This window comes from Xiphias gladius, chromosome 22 (genome assembly GCF_016859285.1).
Source record: "Xiphias gladius isolate SHS-SW01 ecotype Sanya breed wild chromosome 22, ASM1685928v1, whole genome shotgun sequence".
In the NCBI taxonomy this organism is placed as follows: domain Eukaryota; kingdom Metazoa; phylum Chordata; class Actinopteri; order Istiophoriformes; family Xiphiidae; genus Xiphias; species Xiphias gladius.
In genome coordinates, this window is record NC_053421.1 from 22,472,866 (window position 1) to 22,492,844 (window position 19,979).

Sequence of the window (19,979 nt, forward strand, 5' to 3'; positions counted from 1 at the left end):
AAAATCTCTGAAGATCAAAACACTTAACTGACAAGGAGGATGGGCCACTGCAAAACAGTTTTGCTGCCGAAATGCTAAAATCAGCATGGGTCCTTTAAAATACAGCAAAGTATCTCAAGTATTATGAACTATTAATGTAGTAAACATACCAGTTATTTTACTTCAAATACTAACAATTTTAATAGATCTGCACATTCTTTGTACTTTTTTAATCCAAAGATGGTTTGAAGAATACCAACCCACTTCACATTACCGCACATTCTTTAGACACATTAGCTCCAGGTTTCTGTAACAACCCACTAACCTTCAACTTTCTCCCAATTCCATACCACATACCAATATTATATAGTATGTACTATAAACCAAAAATCAAGAGATCATTGTATTTTATCGTTTCAACAGAAACTTTGGAAAGCTACGTCCAATTAAATGTGACAAGAGTGAGAACAATGATTTCCCCAAAATGTTTATTATTTCGATTTCCAAGAGCTTTCTGACGCTGTTTAACCTCCATCTGCTATTTGTTTAAACTTTCCCCAGCTGTACGTTGCTCCTCTGTTTCCTTTTGTGGGCTACATGTTGTTCATCACCAGCACGCTCAAAACTTTAAGCTTGTTTAGTTTGCATGCCAACCCATTTGAGTGATAGGGATGGAAATTTGGAAATGCAATCCGACATTATCATCACGCCACAGGATCTAAAAAAAAATTTCAGAGGGAGAGAGACGGATGGGGACAGCAGTTGTCCGCAGCTGGAGCTTGTAAGCTGTCACACCTGATGTCAAATGGTGCTCATCACTGACCTCAACCACAGAGGCTGTGGCTGCTCGTTAGACTGTGGAATTATCTGAAAGAGCAAATATTTTTGTACGTCCATTGTTGCAGCTCAAACTCGTGATGGAAAGTGATAAGACCAGATGTATTTTCAGCCGCTTTGGTCCCGACTGAAATAGTGTTAGATGGATTGACACGATTACTCTTGAACCCCTAAAACTTCGGAAATACGTGTTCAAAGGGCTATATCTGCCACACAGTTCTTCCTATATTGATGTAAACCAAATGAAAGCTGAGACTTGGCACTTTAATATAGTGTCCATTATTTTTATTTCAGATTGAATGGGCTGAAGCTCAGAGCGTGAAGAACAAAAATGTGTAACCGTCCAAATACTTTCAATCTTGACTGTAGTTTGGTTTTGGACTGTTGGTCAGACAAAGACATTTGAGGATATGATGTTGAACTCTTTGCCATTTCATAGACTGAAGGATTGATACCAAAAAAAAAAAAAAGTCAGACTAATCGATAATGAAAATAATTATAAACTGCAATTATGCAGCACCATCAGCTCTTGTTGGTGTGGTATAGAAACCTCTGGTTTGACCTTAGAGAAAGAAGCCTCAAGAAAGATGTTCCTACATAAACCAAACCAACACTGCAGTGCGATGTGTTTATGGATATATGCATGCTGCGTATACCTGTTCATTCTAGACCCTCCCACTTCCGACCCCTGCGCTGCCCGAGTTATTTTTAGAAGTGAGTATTAGCAGCTGATTATGCAGTCGTGTCCCCTTCCGTGCGCTAACAAGGTGTCGGGGCAGCAGATGCGGCCAGCCTGGCGGACCATCAAGGGTTGGCAGTGCACAGGATGTTCTGACAAACACATACTGGAGTCTACACAGTACTCTGTCCGAGGGGCCGAGGCATCTGCTCAGTGCACACATGGGCCAGTCTGTGTGCAGGAACACACACACACACTCTTAAGACTTGCACGCAGCCGGTCACGCCAAGAACATACCAGCGTAGACTCACTCGCTCATACGTCACTGAGAATTTATCGTAAAATTTGATCAGAAATGTCCACTACCACGATTCATGACCGGAAAGACAGGCTTCTAGCATGACTGTGAGTTATCTCATTAGAATGTTTAATTGAATATGAATATTAAATGACAGCATGGCTCGACTAAATGGTATAATTTGGCCAAATTTGGATTTCCGTATTACCTTGATTAGTGCTATCCAATAAGCATACCTTCTGCTAATCACATATACTAAACATCACTTTCTCAAACGGTCTGTCCAAGAAATAAGACAACGTTAGAGCCAACACCCTCGCTGTAATTCCCTTTTCGGTGCATAAACTTTTCAAAGTCAAGGATTTTATGGTAAACCAAAACCAAGACTGTAAGCCTGTCATGCTGAATACAGTATCTCTCCACTAACAAATGCATCATCTGTGCTGCTTTTCAGGGTTCCCTCCCCCAGTTTGTCTGCATCTAAGAGAGTTATTTTAGTTTTCTTCCAAAGCAACCCTCCGGCTGTCGTTTCCCTGAAAACAGACACACACACACACACACACAGAGACACACACACACACACACACACAATACAATTCATTCATGAATGAGTCCCTGAATAGAGATTAATGAAAAATATTTCATTTTCAGGTCATTGTGCAGAACAAATTCATCCATGTCTCTCTGTCCTTGGCCTGCTGTAGAGAGAGAGAGTGCAATGTAACGCTACAATGTGATGACAGGAGACAGGTATAGCATTGAGGGAGGTAGGAAAATTGTGCAGCAATGAATTAACACGGACTTCCTTGGTGATTGAAGTGTCTTCTAACTGAGTGGGAATAGCATGGTCCACCTTGTCTGCAGCTCAAGTGAATCCTAATAGAACATACAGTAGTAGATGTAAAAGCACTTATCATAAATTGGTATCTTGTTTCACTGTATATTTATTAGGACTGCAATGATTACTGCATTTAAGTCATTTATCAAGGTAACATAACAAACATTGGGTGATTCCTGGGTGTCAGATGTAAGGACGTGCTGGTTTATATCTGTTTTATATTATTGCACATTTACTTTCTTTGGGTCTTGGATTGTCGGTCGAACATTAAAATTGAAGATGTCACTTTCAGTTTGAAAAATGCTGCTCGGCTGTATGTTCTCATATTTCATAAGCTTTTATCGATAGAATAATCGATTAATAGTAAGTTCCGACTTGAATTGGGATCCCTGCTTCGGTTTGTGTGTGTGTGTGTGTGTGAACTGGCATACATGGAATTCAGTACACTGGATGAATTTTGCTGGTGAAATAGTTCAACATTTTTGGGGTAATGTGCTTATTTGCTCTGTTGACAAGAGTTAGACTAAAAGATCGATACCACTCCAACGGTACGTCTGTGCAGTAAATAAAGAGCAAGCCGTCAGTTAGCTTAGCTTAGTATCAAAACTGGAAACGGGTAAGAAGCTAGCCCAGCTCTGCTTTGAAGGTTACAAACTCTGCCTACTAGCATCTGTTAAGTGCGCTAATTAATATAGTATCTTTTTTTGTATAATTTGCACAAAACAAAACAGTGTAGAAATGACACATTGTGGTTTTATGTACGATCAACTATCTCTTGGCCATGTGCAGCGACTTTCTGAAGTCTCCGCTGATCGTGGTTCAAGTAAGCGAATAAATGTCTCTCCCAAAATTTCAATCTATTGCTTTAACATCTATCGGTAGTCCAGTGATAGTTCAAAAAGTATGAAGCAAATATCTTTCTTTGTTATCGAAAACTGACCATGAAAACTGCACATTTTATACAAGATAAGATTTGTCGGCCAAATATTTTTCAGTGCATGATTAGAGTCAGGTACTTCACCATTAGTTTTAGAGAATAAGGAGGCAAAGACTATTGTCCAAATCCTTCCATATTCCTATTTTCTCCCATTTTTACCAGTAACCCTGAGAGAAAATAACTGTTTAACATACCATGAAAGTATGCTAACAAGACCTGGGAGGCAGGAAAAGAACAGAAGGAGCGCAAAAAGGAGTTTGAAATTAAGTCTTAATTCGAAGGGTTTCATTCCAAAAAATATTAAGTTCTCTTCCTGAGGAATATGACAAAATAGCTGAAGGCGAGAGATGTCCGAAATTAATTTTGAAGTTGTTCACTAACTTGAAACTTTTCTGGGTCAGATACTGACATCAAAGGTGAGCTGTGTTTATCTTGTTTGTTTTGAGAACAGTGTGAGTTGTCCCAGAATACATCTGAGGGATTTTATCCAAAGGTGTTAGTAGGTGGGTTTAGGATAGAGGATAAGGCGGCTGAACCTGTCACTTCACTGTTTTTTGTCATAGGAAAAGATAAAGCAAAGCTGTCTTGTGTCTTTATTACCCTGCTATTTATGGTCTGGCATTTTTATCTGGGCAGGTGTCTGTAGTTAATGCAAATCCTAGTCATTCTCACAGGACGTAATCTAATAAGACCAAACAGAAGTTCAAGTAAAAAGGTAATATATCACAGTGCATTGTGCTTTAACTAGAAGAAATTTCAGATGAATGTTTATGTTTGCTCGCTGCTGAAAATGTGTAGTTGAAATATTTCTAATAGTTTAAATGTCCAAATGAGTTCAGTCTTTATTCCTTATGAAACAATGTAAACAATGTAAGCAAGTTAAAGATGTTTTAAAAATATTAATAAAATTCTTTGCTTGTAAAATGTTTTTCTTAAGAGTTACATTTGAATTTGAATCACTTCAGGAGTGTCAGCTGAAAGGATTTGAGGTGTTAGATGAGGTGCGGGCGGAGAGCAGTCAAAGTCTCGTTTAAAGAGTATGAGATGGAAGTAGCTGAACAGCAAAATGAAAGGACTTAAAGTTATAGTGGACGTGCAAACGCTGAGAGTCGCCAGGCTAAAGTCGCCAGTTAAATAGTGTGTCTGTGCTCTGTAAGCAGTTGATGTGTTAACTTACAGCGGTTAGAATGTCCGTTGCAGTTTGAGCAAAACTGGTATGTGTTGTATCTGCAACTGCTATCACACTTTGGCGTCTTCCTTTCAAAATCCCAATTATGTCGTAAGTCACAGAAAAATTATATTTTTATTGCAGGAGCATTAAGTTACCTCTTTTTTTTTTTACAGAACCAAGGAAATGTTAGCTTTCAAACAGTGGCCTGTAATTAGTCCAATCATAGTCACATTTGTTGTCTGATTAGGCCAAACAAAAGGGTCAAGAGAAGCGGTAACCTATCACAGTGAAGGCTAAATTTTCAGAAGAATATTTATTTGCTCACTGCTGTAAATGTGCAATTCAAATATTTAAAATAGTTTACATGTCAACTTGAATCATTGAGTGAAAAGGTTTTAAAATGTTAAATTCTTTGCTTGTGAGATGTTTTACTTGAAGTTGAAGCACTTGAGCTGTTGAAGTGTCAGCTGAAGCACTATAAAGAGTTGTCGTCAGTTGAAGTGAAAGTAATGAAAGCAGCTGAACTCTTGAATTTCAAGAGTGAGATAAAAGCAGCGGACATGTCAGTCGACATGTAGCAGGTGAAAGCAGATGAAGAGTCAGTTACAGTGTAAAGCCGTTGACATTTCGGTCGAAATGCAAGCTTTTGAAAGTAATTAAACTAACTTGAGTAAGAGGTGGAAGCAGGTGAAATTTAAGTAGAAGTATAACCTCTGAAGATGCTCGAAGTTTGTGTTCAAGTACTCTGTAGGCAAGTTACAATGTCAGTTGCAGTGTAAGCAAAGCGGCCTTGTACTGTACACTATCTAGTATCTATACTGTAAAATGCCATAATACTATTGCATTATGGCATTTTCCTTTCCTAATATCAGATATGTTGTAAGTCACAGAAAATATATATGGAACATTAAGTAATCTGGCTTTTTCCTCATCCTTTTACTGTACCAAATTCATCAACAGTAGCCTGTAATTAAATCAAATCATAGTCACATTTTCACAGGGTGTTATTTAATTAAGCCCAACAGAAGGTCAAGTGAAGAGATCATATGTCACAGTGAAAATCTTCATTAATTCTACTGTTTTCTTTCTTTAGCTGGCTTGAAATAACATTCTGTTTTTGTTCCTGCCTTTGTCTTAAATCGCTGGGGGAGTTGAAAATTTGAGTAGGTGGAGCTGACATTGTTTTGGGATCAAATAATATTTGAACCAGATCTCCAGTGACATGCCAGTGATTCCCTATAAAACTGCTGTCCTGGTCGGGACAGCTGAGGACGACTGTGGCAACGAGATAGTGATGGCTCTTCCCCCTTCGTTACACATCGGCGGAAGGTCTTGCCAAGTCAGACAGCAGCCCCAAGATTTCTGTTTTTTTGCTACCCTGCTTAGCTTGCCGGGGACTTTAGCAGCGGCACAGAAAAAAAGAGGGTAGGGGATTATTTGTAGTGTTTGTCCTTCACTATCAGTCTCAGGTGCATTCAGATGGACAGCAATCCTCCCATTAATGTCCCCGGGGCGAGGTCAGGTGAGCTCAAATGTATAAATTGTGCCCTTCACAACTCTCACACCTTTGCATTGATTGTTTTTTTGAGGTGTTGGTGAGATTAATGTCTCCAGATCCGTGACATTTGAGAACCATTTTTCAAATTAATATCAAATGTCAATCATGTCAATAATGCATGTTGATTCTATTCAAAGCCAGTGAAAAATCACTTCAAGCTATCAGACTGAAATTAGGATTCAGATGACAGCAGTTAGAGCTGAATCATTAGGGGAGGATGATATTAAATCTTGCTTTGTTGGCCTGTCACCGTGAGAAAGGTGCAGCTCTTAAATCCCATTAGTCATATTCTGGTCGCGATTGCCGGACCTTTCCACAACCCTGTAATGAATCTATAATGAACCTCCTGGAAGTAAATACTGAAGGTTTTTTTTTTTAGTCACTGCTGGTTGTTTCCTTCAAATGTTTCTGTAGCCACCTGCTGAACCAATCAAATAGTCACAAATGCTACAGCGAGTAGGACTTTGGTGTTTTTAGATTTTGTTAAAGAGTAAACAAATAAGGCCAATAAAAAGGACACAACAACTGCGATTGTTTTAAATGTACAAAGTTGCACAGGTCTTTATATCAGTATTTGAAAATATTTAACAATGAAAGTTAAATGAACAGTAAGAATAAGTAATAACAATAATTAATATCAGCGATAACTAGACTTAAAATCAGAACTTTTTTTTTTTTTTTTTTTTTCCTGAAACACCTGAGGGAAGCAAATTAAATGAGAACCCAGAAAAAAATAACCACTGAAGTTTAGAAATAAAGTCAAGACAAGCTCATACAAGGGGTATGTACAGCACATTCGCTCTACAACTGTGCAGGACAGCAGTGATGAATATGAAAACTTGTCTCTGCAGTCTAACAGCCTTTAACATCAGTATTGGCAGCTGTATGGATTCACATGTAAAGGCAGGGTGAAAAACTACAACAGAAAAGCCCATTTGGAGCTAGCTGGCAAATGCGTTCCTTTTCCTTTTATGCTTGTATTACAGTCACAGAACTCCATTTGTTACTCTGATTTGAAAGGCTGAGAGGACTGAGAAAGCATTGTCCTGTTCAAAAAGCAACCCAAGCAGACAGTGGAACACAACCCAACATCATTTGGAAAAAAAAAGAAAAAGAAAAAAAGGTCCCTGGATGCATGAGACGCTGCCACTTTCCTGACACTTCCTGACTTGAAAAAATTAATTCAAGCTTGTTTCATTACGAAACATGACATCAACATTAGTTTGGAGGTGGATTTTTGAAATTCACATTTCGTGTTTGTCTGTACATTAATCAATATTCATTGCAATTCAATCCTTATAGTAAATGTTACTTTCTGTCAAATCTCAGCAAAAACACATCACTGGAAAAGAGGGAAATAGAAATGCAAAGAAACCTTAGGTCAAAGGGTGTACTCACAAAGGAGAAAATGCAATGACAAGATCTGAGGAAATCATTCATCACTCAAGATTAACGAAACAGTGAAATCAAAGAGCAAAACTCAAGTGGTTTCCTATATGTTTCTCTCGCTTTCTAACAATATGGCCCATAGATCTAGCCTCCTCCCACACATTTGGGTCTGCAAGTTATACTGGTTTTCCTCACAGAGGAAAGAAGGAAAGAAAAAGGTGCTCTTTTCATGAAAGTCATGTTTGTCTTGATTGTCCACAAAAAAAGAAATGCCAGCAGGAAGTAACCCCGGCGAAAGGATCTACAATCACAGCATAAAACGACAACATCCTTTACTGGAAAGGAATTGAGAGAGTTGAGATTGAGAGTCCATAACACGCTCCTGAAAAGACTCTGAACCTGCATTGAATCGCTGTTTGTATTTGTGTGACGTGGTGTGTGTGTGTGTGTGTGGTGTGTGTGTGTGTGTGTGTGTGTGTGTGTGTGTGTGTACATGACCAGTGCAGATGTGTCTGTAACTGTCTGTTTATTGGGTGGTGTTCAGTCCTATTCAGAGACTGTCTTATCCTGTGTGGCTTTGTCCTGCAGGCAGCCCGTACGGATAGTGGGCAGCGGGTGGGCTTCTGTGTTGAAGACCCAGTCCTCCAGTGGGAGAAGGTCATCGTCAGAGAAGAGCAGGTACAGATACCTAAACAAACGTGAAAAACATTTTGTTGAATTGAACTCTAGGCTCATTGAATAATTTACTTCTGCTTTCGATTTCTAGGCATTCAATGTGTTTACATGAACTTAAAGGAGTACTTTGGGCTCTCACTTTTTCAAAAAGTTAAGTTCAACTTAACATGAACATAGCCCATATAGTGTAATGCCTCTCCTGCTTATTTATTCTCTCTTTATTTTCCTGTGTGGTGTCTTGAGACTCTGGTATGATTTAGAATTTTAGCGCAAGTTCTGTCAATAACCTGGAACCCCTCCGCAGAAAAATGCCAATGGGCAACACATCCTCCATATAAATCTCACTACATTATACACTACCTCATTTCTGGGGCCTCCGCTGCCCCGCTTGAGTGGCAGGCTAGAAGATGAATCCTTAGACTTGTTGTCGTTGTAGAGTGAGGCAGCTGCGTTTTACAAGGTCGACAAACAGCCTTATGTTGTGTAGAACTTTGACTCTATGCTTCTAGCGTCCTCCATTTTTATTTATTTGCCTAGTTTGCAGATAGGTCAATAGGATATGCAACGGCTCAAGCACCTCTGCTGGAACACAAGGCAAACTAATTCAAACAGTCTGTTTGCACTTATAGACTGTAAATTTTGAATTTGATCAGGTCATTATAGAACAAATATATAATTACTTTTCTAGGTTTGAATGAAAGTTTGAGTTTTGAATAAAACTGCCAGGCCCTAATGCTTTGACATTTTTGAAGATACGCTTATTCACTTAGATGAGAAGATTGACCACTCTCTCATGTCTGTACAGTAAATATGGAGCTGCAGCCAGCAGCTGGTTAACTCATCAAAAAGGCTAGAAAAAGGGGGAAATTGGTAACAAAATCCATGTACGAGCACCTCTGACGCTCATTGATTAACACGTTATATGTTGTTTGTTTATTCTGTTAACCCCCTGCAAAACCTCAACTTTTTCTGTTTTGGATAATTTCTTGGCCGGGTGAAGTAGCTCCCACCTCACTGCGATGGCAGAACTCCAGGAAGTCACCGAGCACAGCCAAGAAACAGCCCTGTCATTTTTACCACTTTAATTTTTGTGCGAATCAAACGAATGAGATACAGGGAATTAATTAGTGAGCTTTTTAGGTGGCCCGTAGGCAGATTTCGCAGTTTTTGTTACTGCACAGACATGGCATGGGTATCGATCTTCCCATCTAATTCTCAACAAGAAAGAGAAAAGGCGTAAATGTATTTTCCAAAACTATTACTTTAAGTGACCGGTTTACGGTCAGCTTTCTGCAGTAATCCGATTTCTTAAATTTTATGTAGAAAAGAAACCAGATTTCAACGCCTAGGTTTGCAATCTGCATGATGAGACAGACTTCAGACAAAGAGAGTATCGCTGTGGTAGCAGAGTAGTGGGATGAAAAGAAAGATCCCTAAACGCAGCTATACATCAACAGGGAGACTAAATGATCCATCCATGTTTCTTTTACAAGTGAAAGGAGGAAAAAAAAAATCACATTTCAACAGTGACAGGAATCACCTCAGATGACTTCTGAGCACCGATGTAGAGATTGTGTCTGTGTCTCGCATCAGGAGTACACTTCATGGATGGAACACGTAAGAGGCAAAGACGCTCAGTCAGCGTACAGTATTGGACTTTATATTACTTTCTATATCTATGAGGGTTTATGAATACAAAATGTAAAATGTCACTTGCCACATTCTCCGTTAGCAAGGCAGACGTGGAGAGGAAATAGGACTTACTTGAGTGTCTCTGAGAGGAAGAAGCTCTGCTGCATGTTATCGTGGCTGACTGTCATGGTGTAAACGTCCCGGATCCCAGAGAAGCCAGCCTCCACTCTGCAGTGCTCCTCGAGGGCCTGACAAGAAATAGAGATGTGGGGGGCAGGTTTAAATGTGCACACGTATCTTCAGAAACATTTATTTCCGGACAAGGTAAAAGACAACTTCTCGCAGTTGCGAGCTTGATTGTGCAAATTGAATGAATAATCATTCATTTCTTCATCTATATTTAATCAGCCCTCACAGAGTGGCCTTTTCACTTATGCACTGTGACAGAGCCAAATATTTTACAATGTGCACAGAAGAAATCGCAGGCCATATTAGTGAAAGACCATTCCTCTCAAACACTGTGGTGCAGAAAGCGAAAATAATTTACCCAGCAACAGTGTGTCCATGTACACCCAAAGATACTGTAAATGATGGAGCAGGTCAAGCCCCTTTAGCTGCACAATTGAAGCCCAAGCAATGCTAAATCTGACAAGGCTAATGGAGAGTGGCTGAGCTAGCCAAGCGGATTAGCACATTATTACCCCTGCTACAAAGGGATGGCTTATATGTGCTAATTAACAAAGACCCCGACGTGTTAATGCTTGATGTTCATGAAGGGAAGCATTGTACACTGCTTTCAACCTTTGCGCCCGATGATTAAAGGCCTGTCAAACTCGTCAGCCCGATCTCTCCACTTCTGTGCGCACTAATTTAATGCTAAAGCTATCACGCCGGCCTTCTACAGTTTACTGCAGCTAATGTCCTGTCTATTGCAACGTTAATAATGGTGTTCCCTACAAAACCTTCACCTCCTGCTAGTGGAGTTGCTTGATCTACAAGCTAATGTATAGTGCCACACAATATCAGGGAAGCTGGTAGCGGGTAATTAAGGGTGTTGAAGGGGCTTGACATAATAGGTGAGTACAATTTATAAAAGTCAGAGTCTAAGCCACTCCTAAGTGATAATTATAGGATACAAAATAATACTGTACTGTCTCTCCAACTTAAATATAACATGAAAATATTTTTGTACCGTGTTAACCTGAATATAAGACAATATTTATTTCTAGTTATTACGTTTGAAAAAGTGGAATCTGTCTTATATTTGAAGTCTAGACATTGAAATATGCAAAACAGCAGATGTTCTCTTTAAATGGAGCAAGTACCGACCACTGTTGCATTATAAGTTGTCCTTAGGCTTAATGTTGCCAGGCTAGTGAGTTTCTTCAAGTCTGTTTATGCTGTGTTTTCGGAAGTGGTCATTCAAATTTAACCTTCAGGAGTTTCTGACGGCTCTGGAAACCGAAGAAACAAATTCCTGATGAATGAAAACAAGGCAAAAGCGTCTCTCGATTGTCTTTCCTGCAGAAATGGACCAAGGACTGAATCGTCTGTCGCAGAATACCACGATGAGGAGGGTAAATGCAGCTAGTGAAAATCATTCTGACGGCTTCCAAGATTACTTGACAGGAGAGTATGTGACTGATTAATAGGATTAAGAATTAGCCTAAATTTTGACATTTTTGCAAATTACGCTTATTCGCCTTCTCGCTGAGAGTTAGATGTCTGCCTACCGCTTAGCTTAGCACAAAGACTGGAAATCAAGGGGAAACAGGTAGCCTGGCTCTGTCCAAAGGCCACAAAAATTAGCCTAAAAGCACTTCAAAGGCTCACTTATTAATCACTTATAAGGTGTCATATCTTGCTGCATTAATGAGTACAAAAATTGAAGAATTAATAAAACAATTTGCCATTTCATAGGGGTTTATTGTGCTTGACCAGTAACTTCTTGGAGTCTCCACTGGTTGTTTGGCAAATGAGCAAGAGCTAGCCCTTTCATATTCTTCATATACAGTATATTTACAGTCTGTCTATATTTTTAATCATCCATTACTCCATTCTGTACATGACATGTTTTGCATGTCTGTCCATCTGTATTGCAAGAGAGATCCCTCCTCTGTTGCGCTTCCTGAGGTGAGGTTTCTTAGATTTTTTCCCCCGTTTTTTTTTTCCCCCCGTAACTATTAAAAGTGTTTTTTGTGGACTTTCCCTAATCCGATTTGAGAGTCTAAGGACATATGGTGTTGGTGGATGCTGAACAGATTGTAAAGCTCCCTGAGGCCAATTTGTGATTTGTGACATTTGGCTATATGAATAAAACTGAGTCGACTTGCTCAGAGGCAAGAAATAGTCCAGCATATAACCTCCTGAATTGTTGATTTTACACTTGGGCCTTTTGTACAGATCCAACACATGAGATATAACGTGTTAATTAGCAAGCTTTAGAGGTGCTGGTAGGCAGATCGGTCTGATTGTTACCTTTAGACAGAGCCGTGCTAGCTGTTTCCGCTAAGCGACCTCTGGCTGTAGTTTCACATTTAACAATGGGTGAGTGAGTGGTATCAGTCTTCACCTCTAACTCTTGGCAAGAAAGTGGATAAGAACATATCCCAAAATGTCAAACTCTTCCTTTAATTTGAACATGCATTTGCACTTTCATGAGAGAAAAGGCTTCACAGATGAAGAATAACTTATCTAATAGTATAGTAATGGACTAAAAGTATTGTAGGGAAACTTTCCAAGAAGGACTAGTCTGTTTTTAAGTTTTGTTTTTTTTTCCAAAAAAGGGAAAGGGGGCCCATCTTATAATCAAGGTCTTCTAATATTCAGTCCAATAAAGGAAATGTTTGTAGTGTATTCTGTATCTTACCTCAACGGCCTCCCAACCCCACTCTCTGTACTTGGGGTCGTGGGTGAGTCTCCACATGTACATGTAGCTCTCGATGACCTCTGGCCGTAGGATGTAATATCTGTCGCTCAGCCTGGTCGCTGTGGCCTCAGCTCCGCTGTCGAATCTGAACGCCTCGGGTCCCAGTTTGGTGGCTGACGGGAGGCAGAAATGAAAGAGGAGAGGACAAATAAATAAATCTTTGTCAGCCAGCAGACAGGAGCACTTATTCAACAGATCTGCTGTGAGTTTCCAAATGTGCAATCCTTCAAAGCACATTGAATGTTCTTTCCTTTCTTGTTTACAAGTGAAGGAACATATAAGCGTTTAGAAGCCATTAAATTACTGTTACTTTACACAATTAAGACCTCCCCACCTGTCCAGATGGTCAGTGGACTTCTCTTTTTTCCCCTCACTCTCCTTATTCTTCATGGCAAAGAGATCCTATTCATGATCGGCACAAAGAAACCTATTCTTGCCAAGGTCAGGACTTAAACTTACAAACACTCTTAAGAGTGGAACTTGTATAATGGCACGCAATATCATTCTTTTATTTCTGCCTACCATGCTTGCTTTGGTTAGGCTTTTCTTTTTCTTGGACATATCACCACTGGTTGCTTGGAATATTAGACCGTGTTTGGGGGAGGCAGGTGCTTTGAGGTCAGTGAAGATTTCTGAGTCGCTGCATCCAGTCGGATAAATGAGACATAAGTGTGAGAGTGAGCATGTGCACGCAAGACAATGAGACATGTAAGCAATAAATGGTTTCTGTTCCAGATGAACCCACAGACTTTACTATACACATATCACTGTAAATGAGGGAAAACAAGACGACCTGTTAGTTTAAAGTGGCTGAAAAGATCAGTTGTAGGGTAAATTATTAGCTATTTTATTTTTATTTATGTTTAATTGTTTCTACAGAGCAGAAATAAGTAACAGTAGTAGAAATATAATATGCAGCCCATAGATTTCCCTGCAGTAAATTCTCAAAAAATTCCTTGGACTTTTGTTTTATTATGTTCTAATTATTTCCTTTGTTATATATTCTGACTTGCTAAAACCATTCTGAGCTCCTAAACTCTGGGACGACCTGCTGGAGATCAGTTAAGCTAGCATTTTGTCTTAGTTTAAATGTCTCCTAAAAACCCATTATTGCAGTTTTTCTTTTAATTCGGTCTTATTAAATTTGTTTTTATGTATATTCTCTTGCACTATACAGCTCTTGCGTTTGTCTTTTTGCGAATAACTTTGTTTTTAAAAAGTGCTAAATAAATACAGATATCGTTATTATTAATTTCTATTACCTATTTTCAAACCTGAATTTTTTTTCTTTTTTTTTAAATTAGTTGTTGATGCAGTTTGCTGGGGGACTCAAAACTTCATCCATGTTTAACCTTTGGTCTTGATAAATTCAGCACAAACTCCACCAGCACAACAAATGACCATGACACAGCAGTGACTCAGCTGCTCCAAGTCTCTCCTCTCCAATTGAAAACACCATTTATTTGGCATCTTCTTGAAGAACATCTTTCCTCCAAAGTTCAAATTAAACACACAAAGGATATCTTCATTCTTAAACCACTATACCCACCTCTAGACTCCACACTCTTTTTCCTGGCGGGCTGTTGACACTTGTGACTGGAATGCTAAGGCTACTTCTAGCAGAGAATCATCAGTAACTCAGAGCACAGGCAACACGATTGATTTTTCTGCAAGTTCATCAGATGAATAACACTCGTGCACCAAACACAATTAGGTCATTAGTCTCAGGATTTGTTTAACATACTTTGGGAATTGAATGGTAACCTTTTACACAAAAATTAATTTTGGTCTCAACTGTATTATCTTCTTGCCAGACTGGATTTATTAACAGGAATTTTACATAAATGTCAATCTCATCAAGCTCAAACAGAGGAAATTATATACATAAAAAAAGGATAATAGCTTGAAAATCCTTAGACAGCCATTTAACATGTTACCAGACAACCCCATTTTTGTGCAAAAGCCTAAAAATAATGTACCTAAATAAAAAGGCTACTGTCGATGACAGATTGATTGATGACTGATTACAGTCATAACCCTGGTGTTTTTATGACAGCTAACACTTTACATCTTACAGGAAGTCAGAATGAGTATAAAATATACTGAACCAACGTTACAGAGGTGCAAATATGGGAGAAAAGTACGTTTTTTTGCCCGCCTTTTTTACTTCTTCTTTTTTTTTAATTAGTTGTTGATGCAGTTTGCTGGGGGACTCAAAACTTCATCCATGTTTAACCTTTGGTCTTGATAAATTCAGCACAAACTCCACCAGCACAACAAATGACCATGACACAGCAGTGACTCAGCTGCTCCAAGTCTCTCCTCTCCCATTGAAAACACCATTTATTTGGCATCTTCTTGAAGAACATCTTTCCTCCAAAGTTCAAATTAAACACACAAAGGATATCTTCATTCTTAAACCACTATACCCACCTCTAGACTCCCCACTCTTTTTCCTGGCGGGCTGTTGACACTTGTGACTGGAATGCTAAGGCTACTTCTAGCAGAGAATCATCAGTAACTCAGAGCACAGGCAACACGATTGATTTTTCTGCAAGTTCATCAGATGAATAACACTCGTGCACCAAACACAATTAGGTCATTAGTCTCAGGATTTGTTTAACATACTTTGGGAATTGAATGGTAACCTTTTACACAAAAATTAATTTTGGTCTCAACTGTATTATCTTCTTGCCAAACTGGATTTATTAACAGGAATTTTACATAAATGTCAATCTCATCAAGCTCAAACAGAGGAAATTATATACATAAAAAAAGGATAATAGCTTGAAAATCCTTAGACAGCCATTTAACATGTTACCAGACAACCCCATTTTTGTGCAAAAGCCTAAAAATAATGTACCTAAATAATAAGGCTACTGTCGATGACAGATTGATTGATGACTGATTACAGTCATAACCCTGGTGTTTTTATGACAGCTAACACTTTACATCTTACAGGAAGTCAGAATGAGTATAAAATATACTGAACCAACGTTACAGAGGTGCAAATATGGGAGAAAAGTACGTTTTTTTTGCCCCGCCTTTTGTTTTTTTTTGGACAAAAGAAGGGAATATGTAGATGTACCTTTTGTGCAGAAAAAGTGGGGGAAAATATTTTGTTGAACGTCTGACGTGACTCTAACTACTGATGAATTAGTGCTGTGGAAATTGAAATTATAGTGAATTTATCCATGAGAGAACTGAGGAAATTAGAAATAAAGCTCTGTCTCTAATATAAGCCTGTTCCAAAAACAGGGCTGGTTCTCCCCTTTCCACTGAGGTAAATAAAGGCCCTGACCACTATTTGAGAATTTATCTTAAAAGTTGTTGATAAAACGCTGTCGCTAGTAAACCATGCTTGCTCCCACAACTTATGCTAACAGCCCTCCCCACATTTATTTTTGCCTCCGCACAGGAGTGTTCTGTACGTGACTGTATTCTGTTATTTCCCTGCTGAACATCAATGATCACACACCAAATCTAGAATAAGAAGTGACAACCTGAAGTGATGCATGCACTCAGTCCCTCAAGTTGCTCTACTGTACATCAGGTCATAGAGTACATCTCAGTAGTAACAATTCACACAGCTAGGCATTAAAAGTCTTCTACCACATCTTCCCTAAAACCAGTAAGCGTTCCCTTTTCCTGCTGCTTCCCACGAGATCCGCAGGTTCCTGCACTTGGTTCAAGCCTGCATCGGTCCTGCTGTGAAGATGGCGCCAGAGCAGCATCAAAAAAGAGAGTCTTTATGGTATCGGTATTTAAGACAAAGTTAAATAGCAGCCACTTTACATATATAGAAAAGCAAATCTCACTTCTCCCTCTCTCTCCTGCAGACAGCTAATCCGGGCTCTGCTGAGCACCATCCAGTCCCTTTAATGGGTGAAGAGAAACCTGGTGTATGACTATGACAGAGAAAGCCAGAGATGCCTTTTGGGCCTGCACACCAAAAGTAATCCAAGCATGTCAAGGAACCTGTTATGTGATGAGTCACATTAGCTTACTGTAGAAGTGAAGGTAAAGGAAACTTGAGGATGAATCCTGGGCCAATCCGACAGTGGAGTGGGGCAATAAAAGCTTGAAATTAGCAGAGGAAATTATTTTCAGGGTCGAGACAGATGCCAGGGGAGAGAATACATCAAACACGAGTCTTCGCAGAAAATGTAGGAAGGCTTGCTCATATATTCACCTTTTTTCACCCTCTTTCTTGCAATTTTCTCCTGGGTATATCTTCAGTCTGTGATTGTAACCATTTCTCTCCTTCATTCACAGGTTGGAACCACCGTAATTTTTGCATCTGTACTCAATTTTTATGACAATGTTTGCTCTTCTGTACTCTATTTCCCTTTTCATCCCTCTTCCTAAATTACAACAAACTATGATTATCAGTCTGCCTCCTTCACTGCTCCTTATTAGGCCCGTCATCTCTCTGTTGAGGTGAAACCACCATGAACGATTCTCCTTTTGAGTTGGGGCAAAATTAAAATACCTTAGGCCATTTTAAATTACAATATGCTGTTCTCCTAGACTCCTTTACAAGACAGAGACAGTGTGTAGACACGGTGTACTCGGCGGGCGCACCGCCTTGGTACAACAAAACCAGCCATAGCTGCAACTGGCCATCGTAAACACCGGGACAAATCCCGATGGGCCACTGCATCGGTGGGCCGGTGGACCGTCAGAAAATCCATAAAGTTTTTACCGGCTCTGTCAGTCTCTTTACGGTCACCTTCTCTGTGGTGGCAGGAGCAGTCACTTACCCACTGCCCTACTCAAGCATGAACTTAAGTAACTTAAGTGCTGCTGAGCCTCTCAAGACATGCTCTAAATGCCCATCTTCAGCATCCCCGAGTTTTCCACTCACCTGAGCGCGTGTAGCTCTCGTGGCATGTGTGCGTGATCTCGGCGGCCAGGTCCAGGTAGTGTTGCCTCTTCTCCGGAGCTCCATCATCAGCCCCAATGCCGATCATTCCCCCAGAGAAGCAGGCCAGGTGGCCCATCTTGTGATCCAGGATCCCACCTCTCCACTCAGCCAAGTAGGTGAGACCACCAGGTGACTTCTGTACCAGGTTCGCTTCAATTGCCTGCAGCAACACACACAGTCAGAGAATACTTTTTTAATCACTGACATACTGTGTGTGGTGTAATTGTGACTCCTTTGTGTAAATGTCATCAAAGGAAACCATGAAGAACCTGTTTTTTGCCCGTGGTCTATCCTTAGCAGCTTTCAATTCGGTACTTGAAGATTCAAATTTCGGCAGCCAAACTGTGCAGTTCAAATTCATGCTTACTAATGTGCCCAGGCTTTCATGTACCCAAACATATTAAAAGGGGAAAGAGAGGGAAAAGATTTTAATCACCTGCACGTACAGCACTCAAAGAGATTGTTTTGTTTTTCATTCTTGTGTTTTAGTTAATTGCTGCCTGAGATCTGAGAAGAACCACTTGCAGGTGTGTTTCAGTGCCCTCTTGCACTTTGTGCTACAATGCAGTGAAGCCAGTTAACACATGAGGTAAGACTATGAGATGCAACCTCCCAAACTAGTTTGGATCTGACAACGCTAAATTAAGAACCAGGCTTTAGCATTCAGGCAGGAACATGCAACTTCTCAAATTCCCATTAGGGATATCTAAACACCATGTGTAATCTTAAGGCCTTTGTTTGTGAGCAATTGTCACAAACGTTAGGGATGAGCCCAGCTGCTGCCGCACTGTAAACATCTTCATTTATATGTTAAATTATCTATGTTTTGTATAACACATGCTCTGCTCTGCACTAAAGGAAGTCAGACCTCCAAGGAAATCCATCTGATATCCTGTGAGAAAGTGGTCCAGTACAAAACCGTTCAAGGGAAATTCCGCTGTGTTTTCAACCTTGGTCTTTGCATTCACACAATATTGGGAGAATCAGAAAAACAGGAAAAACGCAGCAGATAAACAGCCTAAATTATCTACTATTGTTGTGTTACACATTTGTGGCAGCTTGTTACCCATTGAAACAAGATACAAATAAACTGTATGGCTCCTACAAAATGAGCTATTATTTAATTAGCGTTTATATTGGATTTTATTTTGATGTAAGTGCCAGCGGTAGTGCATTTGCAGAGATTCTGCCAAAAGTCATTTGATATTTCAGTAGCTCTTTTCACAAAGTGGGAGATATTGTTGCTGTCAGAAATTCCTGATATCTCTGACGCGGAATTACAGTTTTTCGGTTTACGGTTTTTCCCACTTGGTCGCTCATTATTACGGTTAAAACAATATGATGCGAACATGGCATTACTCTCATAAATATGGCTGTTGTGACAATAAATCATAAAAACTTGGCACTCATGGCTAATTTCTGTTTTCTTTTGGTCAGACTTGGAGACAAGTATTTGAAATGACTGATTTATTTAAGCTTTAGGAGTCTTTTGCTTCCCCTGATATTCGTTGTTTTGCTGAATTAGTATTGCCGGAATCTCTACAATGGACATGGCAAGTGCAAAGTTAGTTGATCTATGAGATTTCTTTCTTTTAAAAATCTTTCTTCCTTTTTCCAAGAAATCTTCAAATTTCGGTTTTGCACATTTCTGCCTCTTTTTTTAGCTGTTTCTTACCAGTGCTCTATGTTTTAAAAGACAGAATACTGAAGGACATCTCATGAGATGATTTCTGAATTCTGAATTACTACTGAATTTTTCTCTTTTACAGATTCTTTTACAGATTCTGTCTTTCTGTCATGTCCGTCTCACCCATTCTGTCTGGCTTGCTGCTCATTTTGCATTTCAATGCAGGTTTATGATATTCTGCAGCAACACCCCACAAAGTGCTGATAATTAAAAAGTATAAGCTCCCTCTTGAATTTCAGGTCCAATCATTTATTAATTTTTCTTCTTTTTTAACAGCTCTTTCAGGAATGAGGAAATGAACTGAGCCTTTTTTTTTTTTTAGAATGATACAACAAGAGTGGGACATTTTAACTCCAAATTACATCATGACAGTGAAAACCAGTATTGAAGCATGTACTTCTGTTTTCAGTAGTTCCCTCCTACCACTGCTGTGTGCTGTATGA

The 19,979-nt window shown here is 39.5% G+C and overlaps 1 protein-coding gene across 2 annotated transcripts in view; it reads right to left on the bottom strand.

The window, feature by feature from the left end:
* Positions 1 to 6,963: 6,963 nt before the first annotated feature.
* Positions 6,964 to 19,979, bottom strand: part of LOC120784214 (mannosyl-oligosaccharide 1,2-alpha-mannosidase IA) — a 184,612-nt gene continuing 171,596 nt past the window's right edge. For both annotated transcript variants that reach the window (XM_040117807.1, XM_040117805.1), the window contains exons 9-12: positions 17,790 to 18,009; positions 12,863 to 13,035; positions 10,126 to 10,241; positions 6,964 to 8,374 (exon numbers count right to left, since the gene is read on the bottom strand). In XM_040117807.1, coding sequence (XP_039973741.1) covers positions 8,233 to 8,374; positions 10,126 to 10,241; positions 12,863 to 13,035; positions 17,790 to 18,009 — 651 coding nt within the window. In that variant the 3' untranslated portion in view covers positions 6,964 to 8,232. The remainder of the gene's footprint in view (positions 8,375 to 10,125; positions 10,242 to 12,862; positions 13,036 to 17,789; positions 18,010 to 19,979) is intronic.